The 25,206-nt window shown below is 44.4% G+C and overlaps 1 protein-coding gene across 7 annotated transcripts in view; it reads left to right on the forward strand.

Annotated features, from left to right (window-relative positions):
* SEC14L5 (SEC14 like lipid binding 5) overlaps positions 1 to 25,206 on the forward strand; it is a 765,028-nt gene that overhangs the window by 285,951 nt on the left and 453,871 nt on the right. For all 7 annotated transcript variants that reach the window (XM_069646047.1, XM_069646048.1, XM_069646049.1 and 4 more), the window contains 2 exons: positions 20,859 to 21,008; positions 23,659 to 23,790. In XM_069646047.1, coding sequence (XP_069502148.1) covers positions 20,859 to 21,008; positions 23,659 to 23,790 — 282 coding nt within the window. The remainder of the gene's footprint in view (positions 1 to 20,858; positions 21,009 to 23,658; positions 23,791 to 25,206) is intronic.

Genomic DNA, 25,206 nt, shown 5'->3' on the forward strand with positions numbered 1-25,206 from the left:
CCAAGTGCGGTAAGGTCCTCCCTCAAAGGGCACTCCACAGCGCCCAGAACAACCCTGGAGCCCCCCTCTCCGCTAGGAAGGACCACTTTCATGCTCTCCTCACGTGGCTGCAGCACCCCTGACATGGCAGAGGGGGCCCACAACCCCTCTGGCCCCCAACTGCACCTCCAGGCATGCTGCTCACCACAGCAGCAGGGAATCATTAGCCCTTGGCCACCTCTCTCTCCAAATAGGCTCTGCGTCCTGCCACTGCTCTCCCTGCCGTGGGGGTAACTAACCCCTCTCTTGGCAGGCCTCAGCCGCCTGCAGCGTGGCGAAGACTGCATCACACATTCTCCTTCCTGTCACAAATGGAGCTCCCATGCCGTCTCCCTTTCCACTCCAACGCTGCTGGCTCTGACATCTGCACACTCCTCAGGGACCCCTGTTATGCGGTGTGGGTCCCAGCACAGAACAGGACAAGTCCGCTTCCAAGCCACCCGCCCTTCAGCCTGCACCGTCGCGTAGAGAGCAACTGACACACAGATACGGCCGCCAACTACCAGCTCATGGCCCGCCTCAACACGGTGGTTACTCAGCGTACAAGTCACCAATCCACCCAGGATTTCGTCTGGGGAGGTAATAGGGCCTCTCCTCACTGCTGCCACCATCCAAACTCCACTTGGGTGGGGGGGGGGGGCAGAGGGCTTAGTTCACATTTCGGCCTGTTAGCTGGACAGCAGCAAAGATCAGCTCACCCTTCGATGCGCCTCCTGGTGGCTATCATAGGTAAAAAAAAAATTAAAAGGTCCCTATGACGTGGCCAAGATGGTTGACGGAGCAGTTAGCTGAACTACAGGCATGGCACCCTTAACCTTCGTGGACACGGAGGCTACTGCATATGGTGTGGAAGAGAGTGGAAGGTAAGGAGTGAAAGGGCATGGAGGGTCCAGGGGATCCCCACTAACATCGATGGTGAGGCATTAACTAAGGCTCACCTCTGGAGATCAGCAATACAAGCAAGATCTCTACGTACCCAAGACAAAGTCATAAAGGGACAGGGCCACACTGGATCCCTGGGACTTGTGGACAGTGTATGAGCAGAACCAGAAAACAATCAGAAGCTGATAAGAGGTTGCTGTGAAGTGGATTGCCAGGCACGGACCCTGGAACGGACGGGGTGCCCCCATGGGCCAGGGAGTTACAGTGGGGCAAGGGGCCTACAAGTCTCCAGAGCAGCAGAATGGCTAGGTCAAATAAACACATGAAAACTGCTTAGTTCAAGACTTTCCTCCAGAGCAATAACCCTACAGAAAAGGGCGAAGAAGTGAGGAGGGTATCCAAAGGGGTAGGAATGAATTTGGAACCACTGACGAGGGGCATGATGGTCTCTATGATTCAGACCCTCAAGGAATATACATTTAGTATTCTCAAAACGGAAGTCTCCACAATCAAGGAAGAACTCTCAAAGGGAATATCTGAAAACAAGAAGGAGGTCAACGAGCTGGGAGAAAGGGTAGACGGTACCAAAAAAGCAATTGCTGCAATGGACAACAGTACATCCCATAATACCCGATAAAAACAGGCCCTATCGGAGAATTACAAAATCATACAGAATAGATGTGATGATCTGGAAACAGATCTTGAAGAGACAAACTAAGGATCAAGTACCTAAAGGAGTGGGTGGAGAAGAATGATATCAGAGGATGCATCTCAGATCTCTTTACCCTTCTCTTCGATGACCCCTCAGAAGCCCTGGCTAAATCGAAAGAGTTCAAAGGGTGGGCATTAAAAGAGCATTGGATGGAGAGGCTAGGGACGTCCTAGCTAAAATGCATGACTTCACAACCAAAGAGGATACACTCAAGGAGGCAAGAAAACGGGGGGCCCATTGATTTCAAGGGGGGAACCTGGTCCAAATCTTCCAGGACGTCATGCAGCTCACTCTAGCGAAAAGAAAGAAAATGAAGCCCATTACAGAAACTCTGGCCAAAAGGTTGTTAGATACTGGTGGACATACACATTCGGTTTGCAGTTCAAGTGGGAAGACAAGGCCGTTGCGCTCCTCAATGTCGATCAGGGAGCATCCCTCCTGGCACTTGAGCTGGGACTGGTCATGGGTCCAGAGGAAAGAGCGACAGGGTCTGGGAGGAAGATGAGCATCAACTGGGGAGAAGGCCGAAAGGAAGACAGTGTTCAGAATAACTGACTCCGAGAGGCTATTCTGGAAAAAGGGGTAAAGGTGGGAGGTGAAGGTTAACACCTCAAACGGGCACTGTGTTATGCTGCAGCTGGTTTAGGTTTCAATATGGTTATATGTTTGATAGATACTGTCCTTGAGAAGGATTTGCCTACTCTTAAAACTCATCAGCATGAGGGGAGGGTTTGTGGGATCAGGGCGCAGCAGGTCGAAGTACTGGACTATGAAGAGGCGGATAAATAGGAGGGGGGATCTGCTTCAATAAGCACTGTTCACAAGGGTGGGGCTACTCTTTTGTGCATGGATAAAGGGTACAGCACAGATGGTTAGAGATCAAAAGGGGATTCAGGGGGAGGAAGTTAAAGTTTAAGTTGTTTGTGGAAGTTGTTAGCACCACACCAGCAAGCTAGCGGCTACAACGAAATAGGAATGGTCCTACTGCAATAGAATGCGTAAAACACTAAACTATGGCTCATTAGGGTAGCACATTCAATTATGGTCAGGAAATGTGTGTGGGCTCAATACCCCAAAAAAGAGGGGCCAGCTGATAAAGGAATGGAGGAGGGAGGGAGCAGATGTGGTTGCACTACAGGAGACTCACCTGACACACAAAGACCAATTCAGATTGAAAAACAAGCAGTATCCCAAACAAATTCAATTTAGCGCCACATCTAAATGAGCAGGGGTGGCTATCTTGATCCATAGGAGGCTCAACTTTACATTGACAGACACAGCGAAGGGTGGCTATCTTGATCCATAGGAGGCTCAACTTTACATTGACAGACACAGCTAAGGATAGGCGAGGGAGATACGTCATAGTGAAAGGCACAATAGGGGGCAGGACTCTCCCGATAGCTTCAGTATATGCACCTAACATGGTACAGGAACAATGACTTCTTGCTTTTCTTCAGATCTTTGACAGAGTCAGGGAAGGGGAATATTTTATTGCAGAAGATTGGAACTCTGGCATGCAGGGTGACTGGGACAGATCCTCTCAATCCAAGATGTCACAGACTGGCGAGATTACAAAGAGAGTTAAAGGGGGCTGGAAGAAATGAGACTAGTGGATGTATGGAGGCACGTTCACAAGAGGCAGAGTGATTAAACGCACTACTCGCCCATGCACAAATCATACTCACTTATAAATTATGTCTTTATATTAGCGACATACCTCAAAAACATTCAGGCATTAGGCATACGGATCAGAAAATAGTCCATAGGCGCCCCTCTGCGAGAACGAACATGGCCCATTGACCTGTTCTTTGGGAAGGTACCTACTGGAAAGTCTGCAGCCACACTTTAGCTCACTGTGCCTTTCACAGAAGGGAAATATCCATTTGCATATCAGTCTTTGTTCCGCCCACATCGGCTATCCAGCACCGAAATGCTATGGCAATTCCCTTCTGAACAAGAGTACCAACAGCAACCCCATAAACGTGTTTCAGCCAACTGGATTTGAAACCAAAAACCCATTTTGGCTGGAAATTGAATGATATTAAGTTAAAACATGTGTAAGTGAAGGACAATTTATAGAATGCTTTCGCTGAATATTTTAAATATAACGTGGCAGCGGACACAATGATGGGTAATCACTGGGATGCCATGAAAGTGACGACGAGAGGCAGTGTTATTTCCTCGTCTGAGACCTTCAGCAAAATTAGAAAACAGCAAGAAGCAAGCCTAATAGCTGACATAGAAGAGTTGAATAACCAATGTAGACTGAAGCAAACCAGGCTCAACTATTGGAAGCTCATGGCAAAAACATGGCGGCTAAACACGCTTAGAATAGACAAGGTGAAAAAAAAGCTACTGAAATATAAACAGATGTTTTATACAAAAGGAGGGAAAGCATAAAGGCTCCTGGCGAATAGACTGAGAGCTCTGGGAAATCGGTCCTTTATCCAAAGGATTGTGAATGGCACAGGGAAGGAAAGTGGAGGAGAACAGCACAAGCTAAAAGCCTTATGGACATTTTATTAAACTCTATATACGTCTGACGGAGTAAGGGAACAGAGTCTATCTGTCAACACTTCAGAAGCTTAACATCCCTGAGAGCAATAGAGTTTGGTTGGACAGATTTGGCAGGAAGTTGTGGAAGCAATCAAAGGGTTAGTACCCAGTAAGAGGACAGTACTTGATGGGCTCTCACTAGAGTTCTAAATGGTAATGGCTCCAACCCTTACAAATCCCATGTTAGATCTCTTTCATTCATTGAGAGAAGAAGGGAAAGCTTTGCCAAACTCAATGACAGAGGAGGCAAAAAAGTTGCTAATACCAAAGCCAGGAAATTCAGCGGATGTGGGAAGTCATGACTAGCTTAACTCGGCGGGTTCCTGTTGCAAAGCCCATGAGTACATACATATTATAAGAGAACGGATTCGCACTGACATACAAAATGGCATTATGTGGGACATCACAGGAGCATGATATAGCATAGTTAAGGTTAACATGAATTGTCTATGGAGTTGCAGAAAACTATATTGGGCCTCATTACAAGGTTGGTGGTATTGTTGCAGTAAATCTGAGAAACCACCAATTGGATTTACCGTTGCCAACACTTGGTCCAGCGTAATTACAGCCGAAGTAAAAGTGGTGGTAGCTGGTGTTAGTCCCCATTTATTGGAGTCTGTAGGACTCCATGAGGATCGCAAACACATATGCCATACACTCACATGACATGTCATGCACTCATACACCCTATGCAATTCAGTTAATCACCATATACACATGCATTCATATGATATACATAGAGTGCATACACTCATATGCCATATGCTATAACACTCATGCACCGTACACTTATACGAAAAATATACTCATGCTATATGTCAGACACTCTACAAAAAACACTGAAATAAAATTGAAAACACACTTTTTAAAGAAAGAGTTAAGGTTAATTTAACAAAAATAAACTCTACAAAAATCAGAAAAAATATTGTTATATAAATCTCTTGGCCATCCTTCACCTCTGATCTCACCCGAAAAACCCACCCATCCAGTTTCCTTCCACCTGCTTATATCACCCTGTCTCTGACGATTGGATAACTCTCCCTGGTCAATCTGGCCCTGCATTCCCAACCCGGCCATATGTGCGTAGAAAAAATAACAAAAAGAGGAATTAGCCTTGCCCACTGTGTGTGGGCTCGCTGCATACCAGAGTTGGTGGCTTGGGAAGGTTAATGTTAAAGTTTTTGTTGCAGGCCTGTTTCCATTAAGTTTACCAGGCCGTTTGTTGGGGCAGTGTGGATCAATCTCCCCATTTTGTCCTTCATGGTCTAGGGGACCTGTGGCTTGTCACATGGGGGCATTTCCCTTGTTTGGGAGCTCCGAGGCATTATCTCATACTGTCCCTGTGGTCCCCGGAAGGCCAATGTTCAGGTTTGTGTTCCAGAACCCTGTTCAATGTGCTCTTCCGGTAAATCCTTCCAGGGAGGGCGGGTCCTTGACCCTTTCTGTTCCCCAGTGGTCCAGGGGAGTTTGCTCAACCCTGCCTGGGTGTTGCAGTGACTCTGCAAGTTCTGCTGGGATGCCGCTTACTGGAGTGGTCTCCCTCTCTCTCTACTTGTCTCTGGTGCTGGTGTCTCTGTAGCAGTCAGGCAATATCACTCTGCTTTACCGGTTTGTGTTTGCTGCTACTGCAGCGGGAGCTCTGCAATTAATAGAAAAACACAGGCAAGTATCCCGAGAATTAGTCAAGGCTGGGGAATAGGGTGTGCAGACAAAGATGCTGGCACAAGGGGGGTGAGAACTGGGACCCTGTCTACTGCCATCCTCCTCCTCAAAGGTAGGACTTGCTCTGGATCTCTCAGTGGTAGGCCTCCCACTCCCAACAGAGAGGGGTTCACGTCCTCTTGACAAGGCCAGATTACTGCCATTGGCACAATGGCCTAAATGGAGGCACTACAGTAAAGGGACCAGTCTGGTGAAACACGAGACGTCGGCCCACACATGCAGAACCTCATCCGATTTTGTTGGCACAGAATCATCTCTACCATAGACTCAATGGCAGTGAGTTTCAGAATGGAGTGCTGCAGGTTGCAGATATGGGTGGGCCAACTTGAGTTATGTGAGGCATGGGAGATGTTGTGAAAAGTGCTATGTGTGAGACATGGGGTACATGCAAAGTACTGCACGGCATCCATATGGATTATTCACTCCATGATGTACTTTCAGTGGATCACATGAGTACTTCCATGGTTTAATTTGTACAAAAATAAGTGCTAGGGTCCAAATACTTTCTAGCACTCCCTACGACTGCTGCCGCCACCCATAGCTGCTCCCCACAGTGTCGACATATTTGGGGTTACACTACAGCTCGCAAATGCTCATTGTGGTTGATGGATCCACTGACTATCACCACTTCATAATTAAAGTGAGTTTGAGACAATAAGTGCCGGGGCTCAAAAATAAGTGCCAGGGCTGAGCCTTGGTAAACAACCCCACAAATTAAGCACTGAGTAGCCCATGCAATCTCAACTCATAATTAGGTAATATTTTCAAAGTAGAAGGTATTTCAAATATCACATATTTGTACTGTTACCACTTGCCAAAAGTTAGAGGCAGCAGTTGTAGGAGTGTGCAGAAAGATAGGCATTGTTTTACAGCATTTTAGAATAGACCTTACCATTGTATTTTTGTTTATCTCCACATATATGTGCAATTTTCAGTTGCCCTATAATTGAAAATCTCAAGTAATTGAGTGCACATTTCGGATCGCCTACCACATTCCTTCCCTTGTGTAAAATAAGCCTATTTTATTGTTCGTTCATAACGCGCTTAATACCAGAAAGTGTTTTTAAAGCACGGGATTGGGATTCGAACCTGTGATGCACTGTGTTGTTTTGTTTCCAAAACAAATGCATTGCCCCTGAGTTATCCTTCCTAGCCACTTTTTGAACTGGGCCTAGAAAGGTTGCACAAATTAGCATCTCCTGCATGAGTAATCTGCACTTTTTTTGACTCAAGTTATGGGGCTTCACAAGCCCATTCACTTGAGCCAAATCATGTTTAGGGGATTAGGTCGAAAGAGCGGAAAGAGCAGTATGGGAGGATCAGGTCGAAAGAGCGGTATGGGCAGGTAACATTTAATCTAGTTGGTGTGGTTGCCTGGCTGAATGGTTAAAACATACAGGCTTTCAGGTCAAAAAAATAGAGGTAACTTGGGAATAGCCCATAGCAATATAAGATTAATCACTAAGTGAGCAGCCCACAGTGTATTTTATAGTTTTGATGAGAATTGGCTAGGCCAGTGCAGGTATCACATAGATGGGCATGTTGTAGACGTAAACTACAGGCTTGATGCCTTTTAAAATGTATGATTATCGTTAATCAATCATATCTATATTTACTTATTTTAATACACATTGTAGGACCAGACAAAAAGACTTGGACGTGTAAAGAGAGTGTTGGCCACAAACTGTCCCTTTCCTAGTTGGCTGCGTCATTGCGACCTACACTCCAGCTACCCCTACCGGAAGTGTTCCTTCATTCATTTGCTCCCTCCCCACGCTGTTGCATACTCGACCTGTATGTACCCTGACCGTTGTTGGCAAGTCCCAGCTTCCAAGGAAAGGCAGGAATGTCCGTGTACTCAGAGCCGGGTCTATTTCGGGCAGCCCCAGGGGCAAGTGTGTACTACAGGGTTCTGGCTCCTTTCCAAGCCGCTCTCTAAATACAGATATTTGAGATGGGATAATGAGGTGGTAAGGGGTGCAAAAGTGTTTTGCAAATGGAGCAGGTGGTCTGCATGTGAGGCATCAGGCAATGTGCTGGAGAGGCTGCACAGTCTTCAAAGTGTTGTGGTCCTTGATGGTTCAGTTGCATGCAATGTGCAGTTTTGTGATGGCACTGTTACATGGAATATGATGTGTGTGATGATGCATTGGCAGAGAGTTTGATTGTGTTTGAGGATGAAATTGTATGGATTGTGATGGACCTTGATGAAGTTGCTGGAATGTAAAGGATCTTTGTTGTGCAGTTTGTTGAAATGTGATTGTTCTTACCAGTGCAGCTTGATGGAGTATGATGATGCTTCTTGGTACAAATTCATGCGTGAAATAGTCCTTGAGTGTGCTGCTGGGTGCAGTGTGATGGTCCCTTATGGCGCAAATTCATGCCACGTGATTGCTGGTAATGGGGCAATTGCATGGTGTGTGTTAGTGCATGATGGTGCAATTACTTACATGGTGTGTTATAGTCCTCAAAGGTGCATTGGCATGGAATGTGATCTTTGTTGATGATGCAACTTGATGGAGCATGATCATGCTTGATGATGAAGTTGCATGGATTGTGATGGTTCTTGAAAGATATTGATGGTTCTTTATGGTAGAGTTTCATGTAGTGTCATGATAGTTCATTGCGCACGTGGATGCACTGTGATATTTCCTGGCGGTGCTGCTGGATTTAAGTAAGTTGTATTGATGTGCAGTTAGATGGGATGGGATCGTTGTCACTAGTGCAGCTGGATGGAGTATGAGGGTGCTTGATCATACAGTTTCATGCAGTGAATTGGTTCTTGATTGTACAGTTGGATACAATGTGAAGTGTTCCCAGGTGGTGCAATTGTGGAGTTTTATAGGTTTTGACAATGAAGTTGCATGGAATGTGATAGTCCTTGATTGGGATGTTACATGGTGTATGATACTCCTTAATGGGGCATGCAGTGTGATGGTCCTTGCTATGGCAGGTGGATGCTGTCTGATGGTCCTTGATGGTGAGTTAGCATGGGGTACTATGGTTAATGGTGTATGCAAGTGGGACGGTTCTCAATAGTGCAGCTGCATGGAGTGTTGTTGTCGATGGCACAGTTTCATGGAATGTGGTGATCTGTGAAGGTGTAGTTGGATGCAGTATACTGTTTTTTGATGGTGCAGTTGTATGCAGCATGATGGTCCTTGATGGTGTAGTTGCATGCAGTGTGATGTTTTTTGATGCTGCAGTTGCATCTGGTATGACAATTGTTGATGATGCAGTTGCATGAAGTATTAGGGTTCTTTGTTGTGCAATTTGACAAAACGGGAATGTTCTTCATGGTGCAGTTGAATGGACTTTAATTGGTCTTGCTGGTACAGCTTCATGGAGTGTGATGATCCTTGATGGTGTAATTGTATGCAGTGGATGGGCCTATCCTATAGATTGTAAAATATAAATAACTATCAAAAGTACCCATTCTCTGAACAGGTTCTGTAGACAGACATGATAACACTCTCATCAATTGTTGAAAATCAATGATCCTGTAGGTCGCTGTTCTGATTTTCTTATCGCTTGATGTACTTTGCTACCTGAAGTAAACTGATTGGGCGCATGTGGCTGGCTGACATATCCCAGTGGAGACGTTGGGGGAATCCGAGAGTTGGTGCTGCAGCATACTGGGAACTTCTGTGCTCTCTCCCCACATGCCGCCTCACCCTGGCATGGTGCAGTTCATTGTTGTACATTGTGGTGCAAACATCTCAGGAGCCGTGCATCCAATGACCTTAAAACATGGTTTTTGTTGCCCAATAGCGACCTCGAGTTTTTTTCCTCGTGTCGGGACCAGCTCTTCTATGACCACATTGATGTTTTGCCAATTTCAGGCAACCGTCTCATGTGTGAAGATGCTGAAATCCAGGGAAAGGTGTAGGGTGTCCAAATGTCATATAGCCAGTAATGACCAGAGGGTCCTAACAGGTAACTACGTAAAACTTGGTGCAGATTGGTGAAACTGTGTGAAATTGCATAAGGAACAATGCTTTGCGAAGCACAAACCCACAAACAATTTTTGACTTTTGCTAATATGGATGTAAATGAAACCCACTTCTCTAAGCAAGACACACTGTGCATGAGTTGTCCTCCTTATAATGTTAAAATGTCACCAAACTCGTTCCCAGCCAGTGTTAAATAGAAACAGTGTTCTTCCTGTCATGCAGCCATGCTACCCAAATGACATAAAACATGTGTCATCTCTGAAATGTACAATCTCATAGAAATTGTTCTAAGGTACAATGTTTAAATTAAACAATGTTCTCTTTTGCATGCCACATGAAAATGGACAAATGTAGTTCAAATCTGGCCTGGCCTGTGTAGCTTTGAAGCTCAATTCCCAAAGCAAGGTGTTTCAAAGTTCATTTGTCTGGTATCATAAATACTCTATATCAGTCACTAACTAAATCCATTAAGATGAGCTGGACACGCCGATGAGTTATTCAGCGCATATGCACAGCCCTATAATAGATATAACAAATACAGCCTTTGCATTCCAAAATTCTGACTTTTGCAATGAAGGAACAGTTTGTATAGAAATGGCATGATCATATGTAATGGATCTGTTCCCTAGAATACAATGCCTCAAAGTGACTACATTTCAGGCAGCCTCATTCTTTTTGACCTATGGCTCTGCAATAAATGGCCATCTGTGCATGTCTGCTTCATGACCTGGGATGTAAGTACTGCTAAACCGAGCTTTAAGTAAATGATTAATTTTATAGGACAGGCAGTACACAGAAAAAAAGAAATTGCAACATTAATTTAGCACAGCACACCAATGAAATCACTATACCAACCATTGTTTTGCACCCCTTTGATTCAAAATAAAAATGAAAACCAATTTAGATCTGGCACATCCTTACACGTAATATAAACCCAAACACAATAAATTAGTAAAATAAATGAATAATACATTTACATATTTCAATAACATGTTCATATTAGGTTATTGGGACATGTCTATGGATTCAGAATTGTCTTGTGGTTTCAAATACATAAACCTTAATAATGGGATAAGTTGATTACAAGCATTCTGGACGAAAAATGGAATTGAGCCCAAATCTGATCAAAACATTATTGGAAAGAACAAAAAAAGTTCAGATTGTCACATCGCAAACACATTGGACCAATCAACATAAAGTGGAGTGGAATGGGGAGTGTCAGCATCTGAAGAGAACCAATGATCTGCCCCAACCAATGAGAAAACGCTGCAAAAAATGGCACTGCGTGGGGTGGGGTTTATCAGAAAATAGAGAATTCTTGAGAAATCTCCAGACAAATGGGACCTGTCTGAAGGAGAATTGCTGAATGGGATTCTACCTTGGATGTAGCTGATTGGAATCCCCTTCAAAAGGACTTTTCCAGATTGAGCTTGATGCAGAGATCTTGCTCAATACAGAACCAGATATATTAAGAGGGATTTTGAAAGCAGAGGATAGACTCTGGGTATAGCTGATTCGGTGAAGCTGTCTGGAGCTGTAGATGATCATGATAATATTAATGGGATTCCTATTGCGCACGGGTCATCATTTGCATGGTCTTCAGACTTCAAGTGTTTTGATGTTGTGTTGGTAGTTGTAGTTCAGAAAAAACAGTCACTTTGTGTGGGTTTGCTTCTCATTGCCTCTCAGTGGTATTGGTTTGTTTCGTTGTAAGGCTATTTGTATGTGTCCATGATGAGGGGTGCTGTTACTGTGTTGCAATTTTGTGTATTATTGAAAGAGGTGCAGGGTTTTGCTGTTTGGAGAGAGTATACTAAACTAACTAACTAACTAGTATGGGTGAGGGTGGTGGGTTTACAGTGGTGTAGAGGACGAGCCAAATGCCTCTACTGGAAATCCCACCCCTATTTTGCCTCTATGTTGGAAGACGGAAATTGTGACATGCACAATGCCGGTAATGATCCCAATACTGCGAAAGATCTTCAAAACAAGGTATCCATTGAGAAAGCCGTATAAGATGTACCCGCAGAGAGATGACAGCCTCTTAGGGGAGATCCCTGAAGAAGTGTGAAGCAGTGAACGCAAGAGGGTTGTGGCATCACAAGAAATTAGAGCGATGCACTAAGAAGGATGATCAGAGAAGAGAATGCATAGACCTTATGGAGACTGATGACGAGATAAAGAATTGAGTAACAGTTTATGGATGAAATGAATGAAGATTGCATGTGCAAAGAACACTGAAGAAAATATAGAAAATATAAGTCGCTTTATAACTGTACAGATGCTGCAAGGCAAGTAATCATGAAGGCTGGCATATATATATATATATATATATATATATATATATATATATATATATAGTCTGGATGTTCGATGTCGCAACTTTAGTATGCCAGGACCCGTGGAAGAGAAAGGCTGAAAGTTTGGTGCAGTAGAGAAAAAAGGCGGAAAATCATGGCAGGATCGAGAAGGCTGTCTGGCACAGTGTCAAGGGTTGGGGCAGCCAAGAACTGGTTATCTATTCAAGGAGATACAAAGAACGTGAGAAACGAGGTGAGCTCCTGTTAAGGTGTGACGGAAACACTATGAGTGCCAGGTTTTATTCATTTAATGTCATTAAATGTGAAGAAAGGAGCTCAAACGCGGTCTCCTGTCACGTGGGATGGATGGAAATAGAAAATGGGCAAGTTGCATCACGACTTGAAGATAAGAACGTGCTCATACTCCCTTCTATTCTCAGGAGCAGTGATACTTTGCAAGTCCGAGTTCAAAGACAATTCAAATGGCAGACGGCATGAGTGATGATGGATGGTAGGCTAATTGGGTGGGGAGGCATGATCAATTTCACCCACAAGCACCTGGGGTACCAGCTTGCGTGCTGCTAGGGATTTGAATATTCAAGAAGGGTACACGCTTGCCAACCAATTATAGAGGGCCATGTATTGAAGAGCCCTATAGTTTGAGAGCCAATGGTGCGTTGTGTATTTAACAAATATTGAGGATGACTTCAAGAAGGGGTGGGCATAAGTTGTCCACTTGACTATAGAATCCAATCACAATCAATTCCCTACAGAAAGTATACCTAGATGTTCCCCGTAGACCTATCTCAATCCCAAGTAGGTTTTCTTAGTTGGCCACGTAGTCTGACATCATGTATTACAAATATTTGCTATATAAGGATTTTTTTCATGTGCTGCTTCGAGAATATACTGTGAGACGTCCGTTGATGTCCGTTGTACTCCCTGTTTTAGACAATTGACAATAAAAAAGCTTTTGTTTTGCCAACTTCCTGAGTCGGTCTGGTTATTGTTGTGAGAGTTATTCTGCACCTTCATCCACGTAATGATGCGCTTCCTCATTTAAAAAGGACCTAACGGTTCACGTGGTGGAATGTCGGATGGTTACCGGTCCATCGATTAAGTAATACTCCAAAGTTTCAGACAATTCGAGCCCCCTTCGCCATCTAGCTGGAAGATCCCAGGGTTTCCTGTGGAGCGCTGCGATATGTAATTCTTGCAAGAAAGATTGATACAGGTGGGATGGGTCCCTCTTTGATGAAATCCCTCCTGGTTTCCACAGTCGCTTCATGGACGGGAGGCGAAAGTGGTCGATTGCAGAGGGGAGCCGATAGCAAAGGTCTTGAGCAGAACGTTTCAATGGTGAGTCGACTGAGGGGAATGGCAAACTGTGGGGATGGGTTTCTGGTAGTTAGAAAAGTAACGGGGTTGATTATAAAAGTGTAAACTAAGAGTTTTTTTAAAAGTGTAAACAAAGAGCGTTTTAAAGTAAACATAGAGCATTTTAAGAGATAAGGCCCGGAATTCTTAACTCAAGGAGTTTTAGAAGAACTCGTCTCACACTCCAGTCAGGGTAAACTAGCCTGCGAATAAACAGGTTTATGTTAGGAGACGAGCTAAACTCTAGTTAGAGTATTTTTAGGGGCGAAACAGAGTACCATGGTGTAAATGTAAAAGAGTTGACTAGTCTGTCTGTCTATGTGTTTTCTTTAAAAAAGGTGTCTATGAGTGACAAGAATAAGCTGCGTAAAGTTGAAGTTGAGATAAAAAGTTATTGCCTATTTTAATGTCATTGTTGGCGCCGACCAAAAAGTAGGTTGATGTTATTGAAAAAAAGATGTTTTGAGCGGCAAGTGTTGGAGCGCGCCCATATTTGTTATTTTTATAAATGTATCTGTGTAAACGCTGGTAAGTATTGACAGTCAATTGAGACTTGTCACAATGGGAGATATTACTCCACTGATGCACCTGTGTAAAATGTTGCCAAAGCACATGCCTAAGCTCAAACAGTACAGTGCAGAGGGGGTAAAGGGCACAGCAGACAAAATGTTCATGCCATGGCCACAAAGGGGATAGCAGTCAAAAGCGGTATTGCAACACATGCCTACATGCTTGTGCGGCATACACAAGGAAAAACTGGAAAAGAGGGTAGCTATTTTAGAGCTCTGGAAGATGTACCAAGAGGAGAGAGAAGATCCACCGCCTGAGGAGTGGATGCTTACTCAGTGTAGGAAGGAAGGTGTTGAGCCTTCTGCTCCCCTTACCTTGTCTGAAGTGAATGGCGAAAGTACAGAAGACGCAGGATTGTATCCGTTGAAGGAACTAAAAGCGCGACAGGATATAGTAATCTGATATATGAACCACCTGCTTATAGCAGTGACGTTAGTCCAGAAGAGACCAGAAGGAAGGAGGCGATCTTTAAGATTGGGCAAAACAAAGAGGATAAAAGTGAGAGATCGAATATGACAGACATTGAACGAGAGATTAAGAGATGGAAAGGAGAGAAGGATAAAGCTGATGAGGTAACGCTCTTACAGAACAAATGGATGGGAGGACAGATATTGCTCAAGCTCGATGGGAAAAGTATTGAGGAAGTCAGGCAAAGGGAAGATCAAGACGAACAGGACAAGAAAGACACGGAATGAGAAAAAAGATTGAAAGAGGATGAACATAAGAGAAAGAGTAGCCAGAGGCGAGAACAGATGTATCAGGAAGAGCATCAAAGGAAGGAAGAAAGGGCAGAGGAGCATAGGAGAAGAGGAAGAAGCACAGAAATTAAGGGATACAAGGATACAGAGGCAAAGGGAAGAAGAAGAGCGAAGAGCAAATGAATGAAGAGAGGAGAAGAGTCAAGAAGAGGAAAGAGTTAAATAGGAAGCGAGAAAGCAAAGAAAATTAGACAAATAATTGGAACGAAAAAGGAGACATCGGGATTGCGATATTGATCACATTCAGAAGGAGTTAATGGAACCAAGTCCAGTAATATCATCGGGTAACATATAGGAGTTTCCTCTGTTAAAGGAGGCAATGCCAGGGCCATCTATAGTAGCCCTAGAAGAGAATTTTGATATAGGGAGAATTGGAAATAGGATCGATAAGGCCTATCAAGATTTGAGAGAAGGTAGCAAAACGGGAAGCCGAGGGGAGGTAGATCAATCCCAGGTCTTCCAATCATTAAGCGAAGAAAGAGACCTGTTTAGTCTTGAGCACAGAGCCTTGTCATTGGACAGGCTGGCTTTAGATAAAGGTGAAGGGTCTGAGCACCAGACCAGCTGGGGGCTAGATATGTCAGACGAAGAGAGAGAAACCTTCCGTGGGTAGGAGGAAGGAAGAGCATGCGGCCCGAGGGATGTCTGCAGACACACTTGGAAGAAAGATTATCTGATTTAGAGCAACCTAAGGATTGGATGCCAAATCCTGTAGCATATCCAGAGCGTCCTAGAGGATGATCGTATAGTCAGAAAGGAGAGTCACCGCCATATGTGAGCAGGCTGAGGTCATTGCCAGGTAGAAGGCGATCAGGAACCATTGTCCCCACTATGAATAGGCAGACGATGTGAGCCGATTGCGGATTGGGATTCACGCAGTTCCCTTTATTGGAGAAAGGAGGGGTCAGACTGCAGTATATTCTTCGCCACAAATGGATAAGGATAATTTAAGGTGCAAATTTCTTAGTTTGACAGCAGGTGCAGGAAAATGGATTTATTATAAGATAAAAAGACAGGGAGAAATACATTGGCAAGAGGCGACATTAAGGGTCTCCTAGCAACCATTCTTGGGGAAAGAGCTGATGACATTTCGATGAGAGCAGGCTACTCAAGTTACACTGAACACAGCACATGATGGAGTGCCATTTAATAACTGTAGAGCAGATGTCTGGAAAGCTCTTAGAGTGCAGTATCCTGACACATCTTGTGGACCACAAAGTCCTCTGCAAACACCTGGACGTTGCCGCTCACTTCTCCACCCAAGCCATCAGTTGGATAGAATCCTTTCTAAGTGAGAGAACTATGAGAGTCTTTTCCCCTTCGGCAGCAGCTGACCCTATACCTATTACTTGTGGAGTCCCTCAGGGATCCTGCGTCTCTCCGACCCTCTACAATATATTCACCAAACCTCTGTTCGACGATCTGGACAATCTCGGTATCACCTACACTAACTATGCAGATGATACACAGATTCTCTTCCCACTTTCTGGGGATCACAGCAGGGATGGGGAGTTGGTGAATAGAGTGTATCTCATCATTCAGGCATGGATGGCCACTCACGGTCTTTGCCTGAATGATGATAAGACAGAGTTGATCATTCTGGGCACACAAGCTAATATTAACAAATTGGGCCCGGATTACTCAGCCTTCAGCATAGACGGAAATGCCATTAAAGTCTCGAGGGAAGTAAAAACACTTGGTTTCTATCTCGACTCTACCCTGTCCTTCACTAAACAGGTAAACTCCCTAGCCTCCACTACTGCCTACACTTGTAAATTGATCAGAGCAGGCAAGCCCTTCCTGTCCAATACCAGCTGCCTAATCCTGGCTAGAGCCTTAATTCTTTCCCGACTAGACTACTGTAATGCCCTATACAGTAGCGCCAATAAAGCCACTACCCTAAGACTTCAAATTCTACAAAATAATGCTCTCAGAGCTGCATTAGGAATAAAAAAGAGGGAGCATATCTCCTCGACTAGGCGGCAACATAAATGGCTCTCTACGGAGAATAAAATCCAGCTAAAAATGATCTCATTAACCCATAAGGCCTTAAATAATGCAGCTCCCAGCTACTTAATGGACAAAATAAAAAGAAAAACTTCTAATAGACCCATGAGAATCGCCAATTCCAATTGTTTGGCAGTACCTAGATTCAGACTCGCCAAAATTGGTGGCGCCTGCTTCCCTGTGAAAGCTGCTAACCTGTGGAACGCCCTGCCACCTAACCTAAGAGCTGACCAACCCTTCCCCCATTTCAGAAGGAACCTTATCAAACACATTATCGCCAACAACGACTTAACACCCGAACACTCACAAGTGTAGTCCGACCCAATGCACCCTGACGTGACATCAACCTTTATGCTTATTACCGCAAATCCTGTATGTTGCTAACTGTACATTCATGTAAATACGGCAAATCTTTATCTGTACATTCTTGTAATTTGTGCAATATGGTGTAATATTGTAAATTCATTTATATAACATTGTAACATTGTAAGCTTCGCATATACTTGTTGCTGCGCCCGGTAACCTAAGGGTCTGGTGCGCAATATAAATAAATAAACAAACAAACAAACATCAGAAATGGGTGCAATTATGACCCGAAAGAAGACAAAGATTCACTTGCTTACATTTAGGACCTTCAGGAACTGTGGACTCTTGAAACTCGAGAGCTGTGGGGAAACACAGTGGCAGTATTTTACCACATTTTATGTCAGGGGTTGCCCGATTAGGTACAGTGGCAACTCAAGAAACTAGTGGGAATGGAAGCGAGGCAACGGGCAGAGATAGAGTTGACTATTGTGCATCCCTGTCGGCTGTTACAAGCAGTGGTCGAAGTGTATGAAAAGAAGTAGTGGAACTATGTTCCCTCGTGGCCTGCACCCACTCCCCACAAACCCCATCGCCACGCCCCCTCCTACACACAATACAAACCCCAAAACACTTGCTCCTGCTGTTTAAGGGAACGTTCAGTGCAGTCCACTGAAAGTGCAAACTGCAACGTCTTCCTACACTTTTATTTTAAAACAAAACTATTACAGAACAGTTTCTTTTTAAAATAAAAGTACAGGAGCTGTAAAACGTAATTTAAATAAGTAGAGGAGCACCGCTCCCGACCGCTCCCGCTCACTTCGACCAAAGGGTTACAAGAGAAGAGTAGGAAGAAGGAAGATGCTAGAAAACTTGAGGAAGCAAAGTTAGTTCAGAAGAAATTGTCAAAGTATGCCATGGATGGGGAAGTAATGACAAGCAGAGAAGGACTGGGAATACAGCAAACAGTGGGCACATCAGAGGCGGATAATCAGTGCCAAATGGATCAAGGAGGGAATGGGTTTGTGCCACAAGGCAGAGGAATGGGCTACAGAGAAAGGGGTGGTTTTCAGAATAACCAAGGCGGTTTTCAGAATATGCAGAATGATAATCAGAATGTGCAAGGAGGATTTAACCTAGGAGGACTAGTCAGAAGGGTTCCTCCTGTATTTTGGACTTGTGGGATGACAGGGCACATTGCACGTGTATGCAGAACCCAAGGGTATGTATAGAATGGGCAATTCTCAAGAGGGGGGACAGCTAACCCTCCAACATGTAGCTCGCAAGCCAGGGATGGGTTTGCCCAAGATCAGACAGTGTATCAGACACAAGTGCCGCAAATACAACAAGCATTGCAGCCACAGCAAGCACAATTGAACCCACTGCAAGGGCAGTCACAGCATGCACCCATGCAGATCCAGCAAAATGCAAACAGAGGACAATTATTGACACCTAGAATAGGGGGTGTCACTGTAGTGTGGGTAAGTCCTTTCACAGGTACAGGGGAATGCGTGTATCCACAATAGGACAGCTCACAGGGTAACTTGATGTGTTCAGTACTATTACTGACACTTGACCCCTAAGAGGAACCAAGAGTTGATGTGACGATAGGAGGCAAATCTTTTTCTTTTCTAGTAGATACTGGGGTCACTCGTTCATGTATGCGAGAGGGGAAAATACCCAATGTCGGAAATTGCCATGAATGCTCAGGGATTCTCTGGAGCTACGAGTTGAGTTCCTTTTACTGATAAATTACCAGTCTCCATAGGAGAGTGTGATTTGTCTGTTCCATTATTGTATTAAAGGCAGACACCAGTTAATATTCTAGGATGAGATTTAATGACGAAGCTTAATTTGGCGATTTCTTTCACTGATGAAGGCATAGTGTGTACTTCATTTGTAACCTTTACAATGTTTAGGCCTGCAGATCTTAACTTTACTCCGCACCTGTCTTTGTTTTCAGTGCACGCTGTGAATCCCTACATTGTCCTGAAGTAGATGTATTTTATTTTGTTAACGAACTTGTATCTCTGTTAACGCAACATTTGTAATTTAACAGCTAAACTAGCAGACCTTAAACTCAAAGAAGATAAACTTTACTTGAATAGCTTTTGTTGAGTGTACACACCTCTTCGTTACACATGACCAAGTGCTTGTGACACCGGAAGGAAAAGGCTCATCACCACTAGTCCTGTAATAGTGTTCTAGTGGTTTTCGAATGTATTTTCACACCCTCCTAGGGCACAGGCAGTTGTTGTGGGGCCTTGTAATTCATGTATGAGGGGGTTAACCTTGTTATTGTCTTTCCCTTGTATGCAATATAGTGTTGATAGGAATAATGGTTATATGCACATTCCACTTTTTGGGTTACTAAGCCCACACGCGTGGCTCTTGTTGCACATATTTCGTGGCTTAGTGATGTTTTTATGACACATTTGTATTTAAATAAAGTGATTTTAAGTTTTGCAGAATAACATCTGATGTTCCTATATTTGTAAAAAAAAGTGTGAATTTAGGATTAGGTCCATATTAAGTAGGTTTTGAGGGATATGATGCAAAGGTGTTTAGATAAGACCAAGTCAACTTCTTCATCTTTTTTTGAATATGTGTGCACATCCTACTGTATTATGAACTATACATTGAATATCCTTGGTTCTATATGTCCCATTTTGATAGATTTTCGACTTGCATCTTTTAAACTCTTAACGCTTGATTTTTGTAATTTGGGTGTTAACAAATAGGTTACTCGCTTAATAAAGGCTTTTTAGCTGATCTACCCTAGGAACGCTTGAACCCAGATTGACTGCTTACATCCACAATTGTGCAGCTTAGCAGCAACAATGAATCCTTATGGGGAAGCGTGAGATTGCTGATGGCTCCTAATATGGAGTTTGATGGCTGTGATGGTCCCTCATAGATGGGTTGATAGTCCCTGATGGTGCCTTTTTTGGTGATGATGGTGCCCGACTGTGCTGTTCAAGAGATGTTTTTTTAGGGTCTTGATGGTGTAGTTTGGTTGTGCCAATGGGTCCATGTTGGTCCAGATTGATGGGGTTGAGGGTCCCTTGCAGTGCTGATTGGGGGTAGCAATGGTCCCCGGTAGCCTATTTGGGTGGTGTGTGCTGCTGAATGATGGTGCAGTTTGATGGCCATGTAGCCTCTGATGGGACATGTTGAATGTACTAATGGTTCTGAGGCTTTGATGGTGCAGCTTGATAGTCCTAATCCTCCCTGATGATGCAGTTCAGTCTTGGTGATGGTGCTTGATGGTGAGGGTTAGGGGATATGGTCTTGATGGTGACCTTTGATGGCAGTAAAGGGGCCCTGTTGGTACAGTTTGAGGGCTCTGCATGTGATGGTCCCTGACTGTGCAGTGTGGAGTGGCAATGTTCCAGGATGGCGCATTTTGGTGGAGGGTGATTGGCACATGTTAGTTGATAATATTGTTTGTTGGCAGTGATGGTGCCAGCTGGTCCAGTTAAGTGGTGATGATGGGCCCTGATCGTGCTTGTTGATGGGTGTGCGGATGGGCCCTGATGGTACCACTTGCATGGATTATGGGAGAAATCCCTATATTTCATTCTGTATATAGTTAAGTGAGATGTTCATTCAAAGCTGCTACTATGTTCAAAGACGGCTTTTATAGACTTTTGTCTTTCCTTTCTCCTCCATATGGTAGGCCTACGAGAAGCGCTTTCCCGCTTGCCCTCTAATCCCCGTCTTTCTAGGCAGCGAAATACTACAGGAGTACCGAAGTGAAGATGGGTCAGTCCACATTGTGGAGAGGAGCTGCAAGTTAAACGTGGATGCCCCCCGCCTGCTGAAGAAGGTGAGCATGGAACGACCGGTCAAGGGCAGGAGCACATGTAACAATCTCACCAGTGTATCAACTACTGTGATTTGTCATTTTAGTTAGAAAATTATCTCAATACTCTAGTGGTAGCTCCCTCCAGTGGGAACATTTTCACTGAGGCTTGGTCCTCTTCTCTTGTTCTTTTTACTTTCATGGTACATCCTGCCCAAACATTAACTGCATGTTTTTCAAGACCAGACATATACAACACCTCTCATGTTATGCCCCATCTCTCCGTCATTGGCCCCTGCTGCCTCTGCTCAGACGTCTTCAGCCAGTGTACCTGTGAGTTTATTTCTCCCTTTTGTACTAGCACCCTAAGAATAGTTCCAATCTGAAGCACTGAAGAACTTAAAGGGTTTCCTGGTGTAAACTAAGGTCTCTTTGCTGCTTTTTCATACTTGTGCCTGACCAGTTGGAATTTCATGATGCATGGTAACAAGAGACTGGGCCTCATTAAGACCCTGGCGCTGACAGAATGAAGGGGGCCGGTACGGGTCCGGCCCCCTTCATTCCGTCAGGGCCGATTACCAGGTTCCCTTTGCAGGACCCGGACCAGACGTCTGGTAAAACCAGACGTCTTTTCCTGGTCCTGCGAGGGGAAGAGGGAGGTAACAACAGGACACTTGTAATGTGCCCTTTGTTACCCCCATTCCCATTGAGCCCTATGGGGGCTCAAATGGGAATGGGGAATGGTTCCTGCAAGGAGGAATTACCGGATCCTCCTATGTCAGAATGACCCGGTTATTCCTCATTGCAGGAACCCAGTAATGGAGTCCGGTTTGGAGGCAGCCATGGAACTAATAGCTCCATGGCTACCTCCAAACTCGTAATGAGGCACAATGTATGAAATTAATGATTATATTCAAGGCATATAAGAACCATACATTAAAGACTACCATTTATTAATTGACCTTTTTGAATTTGGAGGTTTTCACACTGTTAATGGTCCCAGAACAAACTTGTCTCCCACTATCTCTCTCTGTTGACCATCTGTGTTGGGAAAACTAAAACACTATGGGGCTCATTACGAGTAGGGCGGTAAGGGATACCTGGCACCGTTAAGGAGACCGGTGCCGGTAATCCCTTACCGCCCTACTACGAGTTCCCTTAATGGGTCCCTCCTTCAACGCCTGGTTTTACCAGGCATTATGGACGGGACCCGCTAAAGGACTTCAGAGCTAATAACGGTACCGCAAATTGCGGTACCGTTATTAGCTACTTCCCCATTCCTATTGAGCCCTATGGAGGCTCAAATGGGAATGGGGAATGGTTTTTTCAATGGGGACTTACCGGTCCCTCAAAGGTCGGACTACACTGGTAAGTCCCCATTGAACCAAGACAGAGGCGGTACCGGTATGGGAGGTAGTCATGGCACAAATAGCGCCATGGCTACCACCATACTCGGAATGAGGCCCTATGGGCCTCATAAATTTGCCGGTCTGGAAACAAGGGTGCCGGTAAGCTATGAGTCTGCCTGCCAGAGCCGCTGTGCCCGACACGTCTGACCCTGCCGGGCACAGCGGCCATGGTAGGCAGACTCTTCATGGGAGCACAGGAACCGTTGCTAACGGTGCCAGTGCTCCCGTGTCCCCACTCCCATAGAGTCGAATGGGACTCTATGGGAATGGGTATTAACACATTTACCGGGGCCTGATTTCCCGCCCGCCAGACTCGTAATGAGCCAGTGGCACGGGGAGGACAGGCGCCAGTAAATTATTACAAGTTCGCAGCAACTCGCCAGTAGCACTGGCAGGGTTACCGCCTAACCAATAATGAGGCCCTATGTCTCCTTTACTGGCGGCTGAATTTTCATTACATATTTTCCTATGTCTAACATGACGACCAACAGTGACTGATGTCTGAACACTAGCCAAAGACATCAGTTTGGGCAAGTATCCTTTTGAAAAACAGATGCGTTTCCTGGGAGCTATGTCTGGTCTCGTGGTCCTAGTCACCAACCAGAGAGCTGTGGTTTCAAACTCCTCAGATAGAGCCACCAGGTGATCACAGGTATTGATAAAGAAAGTTTCAACAGCCACTTTGGGCTTGTTGTGCATTCATTTATCGATAACACCTTCAGTGAACAATTCTTCCTCTGAAAGCTTTATTCACAAATCCAAGCCATTAAGCAGCCAACAATTAAAAAGGTCCATTTCCTTGTTATCTCAGTGTCCATCAGGAATTCAGTCCAAAGTACTTGATGAAATAAGTGTTGTGCGTGGCTGATAGTTCCTACATCAGCAATGCACATCTATGGGATAATGCCATTTCACAGAGGACTGGTGGGTCCCCTGGTTGAGGTACTTGAATCCACAAATAGGAATCTGCCTGCATATCTTTGGCATATGATTGTGAGTCCTGTACCTCGATGTTGTTGTTAAAAGGAGGTCAGTGAGTCAGAGGCAGCATTGCAAGGAGACACATGTCCAACCTACACAGATCTGAAATGACGATCCCTGACAAACCCATTGCATGATGGTCATATAAAGGCACCCTCTACTCAGATCATGTCCATGCAGATTAGCCAGTGCATGGATCTGCTGCCCACACTCTGGCTCTCCACTCTAATCCCCTGCAAGCTCCATATGTTTTTGCAATAATACCATGCTGTTTAATTTGACAGATTGCTGGTGTGGAGTTCATCTTCTTCATCCAGAAGAACAGTCTGAACTGGAAGGAGCGCACACTGCAGATTGAGGCGTGCAACGAAACCTTCTCCAGCCGAGTTCTCGTGCACGAGACATGCAGTTATTCTGTAAGTAAAAGACAAAGCAACATGAGAAGCAGGTCTGAGGGCACCAGGTTGGATACTGTCTAGTGTATTTAAAGGGGTATGAATGATAATGTTTTGGTTGGATAAAGGGTTAGGGTTTTGAACCCTCAAACAACAGTGATTTGGGCTGAATGCTACAAAAAGGACACAGACTCGTCACATGTGGAAAAGGTCACTTTAATGTGATAAGAATGTGATTGAACCCAGATACCTTTCGCTTAATGAGTTACTCTTCACATTCTTGTTTGCAGTGGGTTGCGTGCATTTTATTTTCGTGATTTAAGTGGTCAGCCGACACATGTTTCAACCTCTCAGGGTCTTTATCAAGGCTGAATTAATACATTTTGTGTCAATTGTGCAACATGTTGTGATACATGGTGACAGTGGTTATTAGTATCCAGTGTTAGAAATATTTTGAGTCATAAAGAAGTCATTGTAAATTATTTACAAACACATAGTATTTAAAGTATTCATTGTGAACATTGGAGAAGGAAAAAAGGGGGAGGCAAGAATGACAGTTATTTTATGTTAATTTTAGTGTTTACACATTTGCAAAGCCTTACAATAGGGCTTGTGAGTTGTTTGGCCTGACACAGAAGGCCTTACCTAGCATGTGGATTCTCGTGACCTGCTGGCGGTTCAGTGTGGGACGTCAATTTTCACTGTTTGCCATGGATAACCCGGTTGGGCAATTATCTACAAGGTGTTTAGAAACGGCTGTATGATTCAGTTGGTTCGGTGGCGGCAGGCCCAAGTAAACAGCGGTATTGGGCAGGGCATAATGTCTTAGCATACCGCTGAAGGTGGCTGTATGTCTAAGGACTGTTGGGCAATCTAGAATCTGAGTAGATGGTGGTTATTGGTTCAGTTAGGCAAGTGTCTACACTTAAGACTTAAGATTTAATGAGCGAAATGGTTTCTTGGTGGCAGCAGATCCAATGCACAGTGGTATTATGCAGGGCTATGCACTTGGCAAATTAAGCATACTGTTTGCCAGCATAAGATGTGGTAATATAAGATTACCATAGCAATGCTAGCCTTTAATCATGGACCTGCAGACAACATGCAAAATCACCTACATTCCCCACAGGCACTATAAGGGTGACCATGCCCAATCAACCCCCACAATGCCAGTCCACACTCATGGACTTTCAGCAACATCAACTGTATGCTTAATTTGCATTGTGCATAGCCCTGCATAATACAACTGTGCATTGACTCTGCTGCCACCAAGAATACATTTTGCTCATTAAATCTTAAGTGTCATGTGGGACATGTCAGGTACAATGCTCAGGTGTGAGTCTGTTTTCTCCCAGAGCGGGCTGTCCATGAGAAAGTGTTTGTGAAGGGAAAGGGGAAGGGGGTAGATTTCCTAAACATTGGATGCTCATATAAAAA

The sequence above is a fragment of the Ambystoma mexicanum genome, chromosome 2p, assembly GCF_040938575.1.
Source record: "Ambystoma mexicanum isolate Mex_15411 chromosome 2p, UKY_AmexF1_1, whole genome shotgun sequence".
NCBI classification, from domain to species: domain Eukaryota; kingdom Metazoa; phylum Chordata; class Amphibia; order Caudata; family Ambystomatidae; genus Ambystoma; species Ambystoma mexicanum.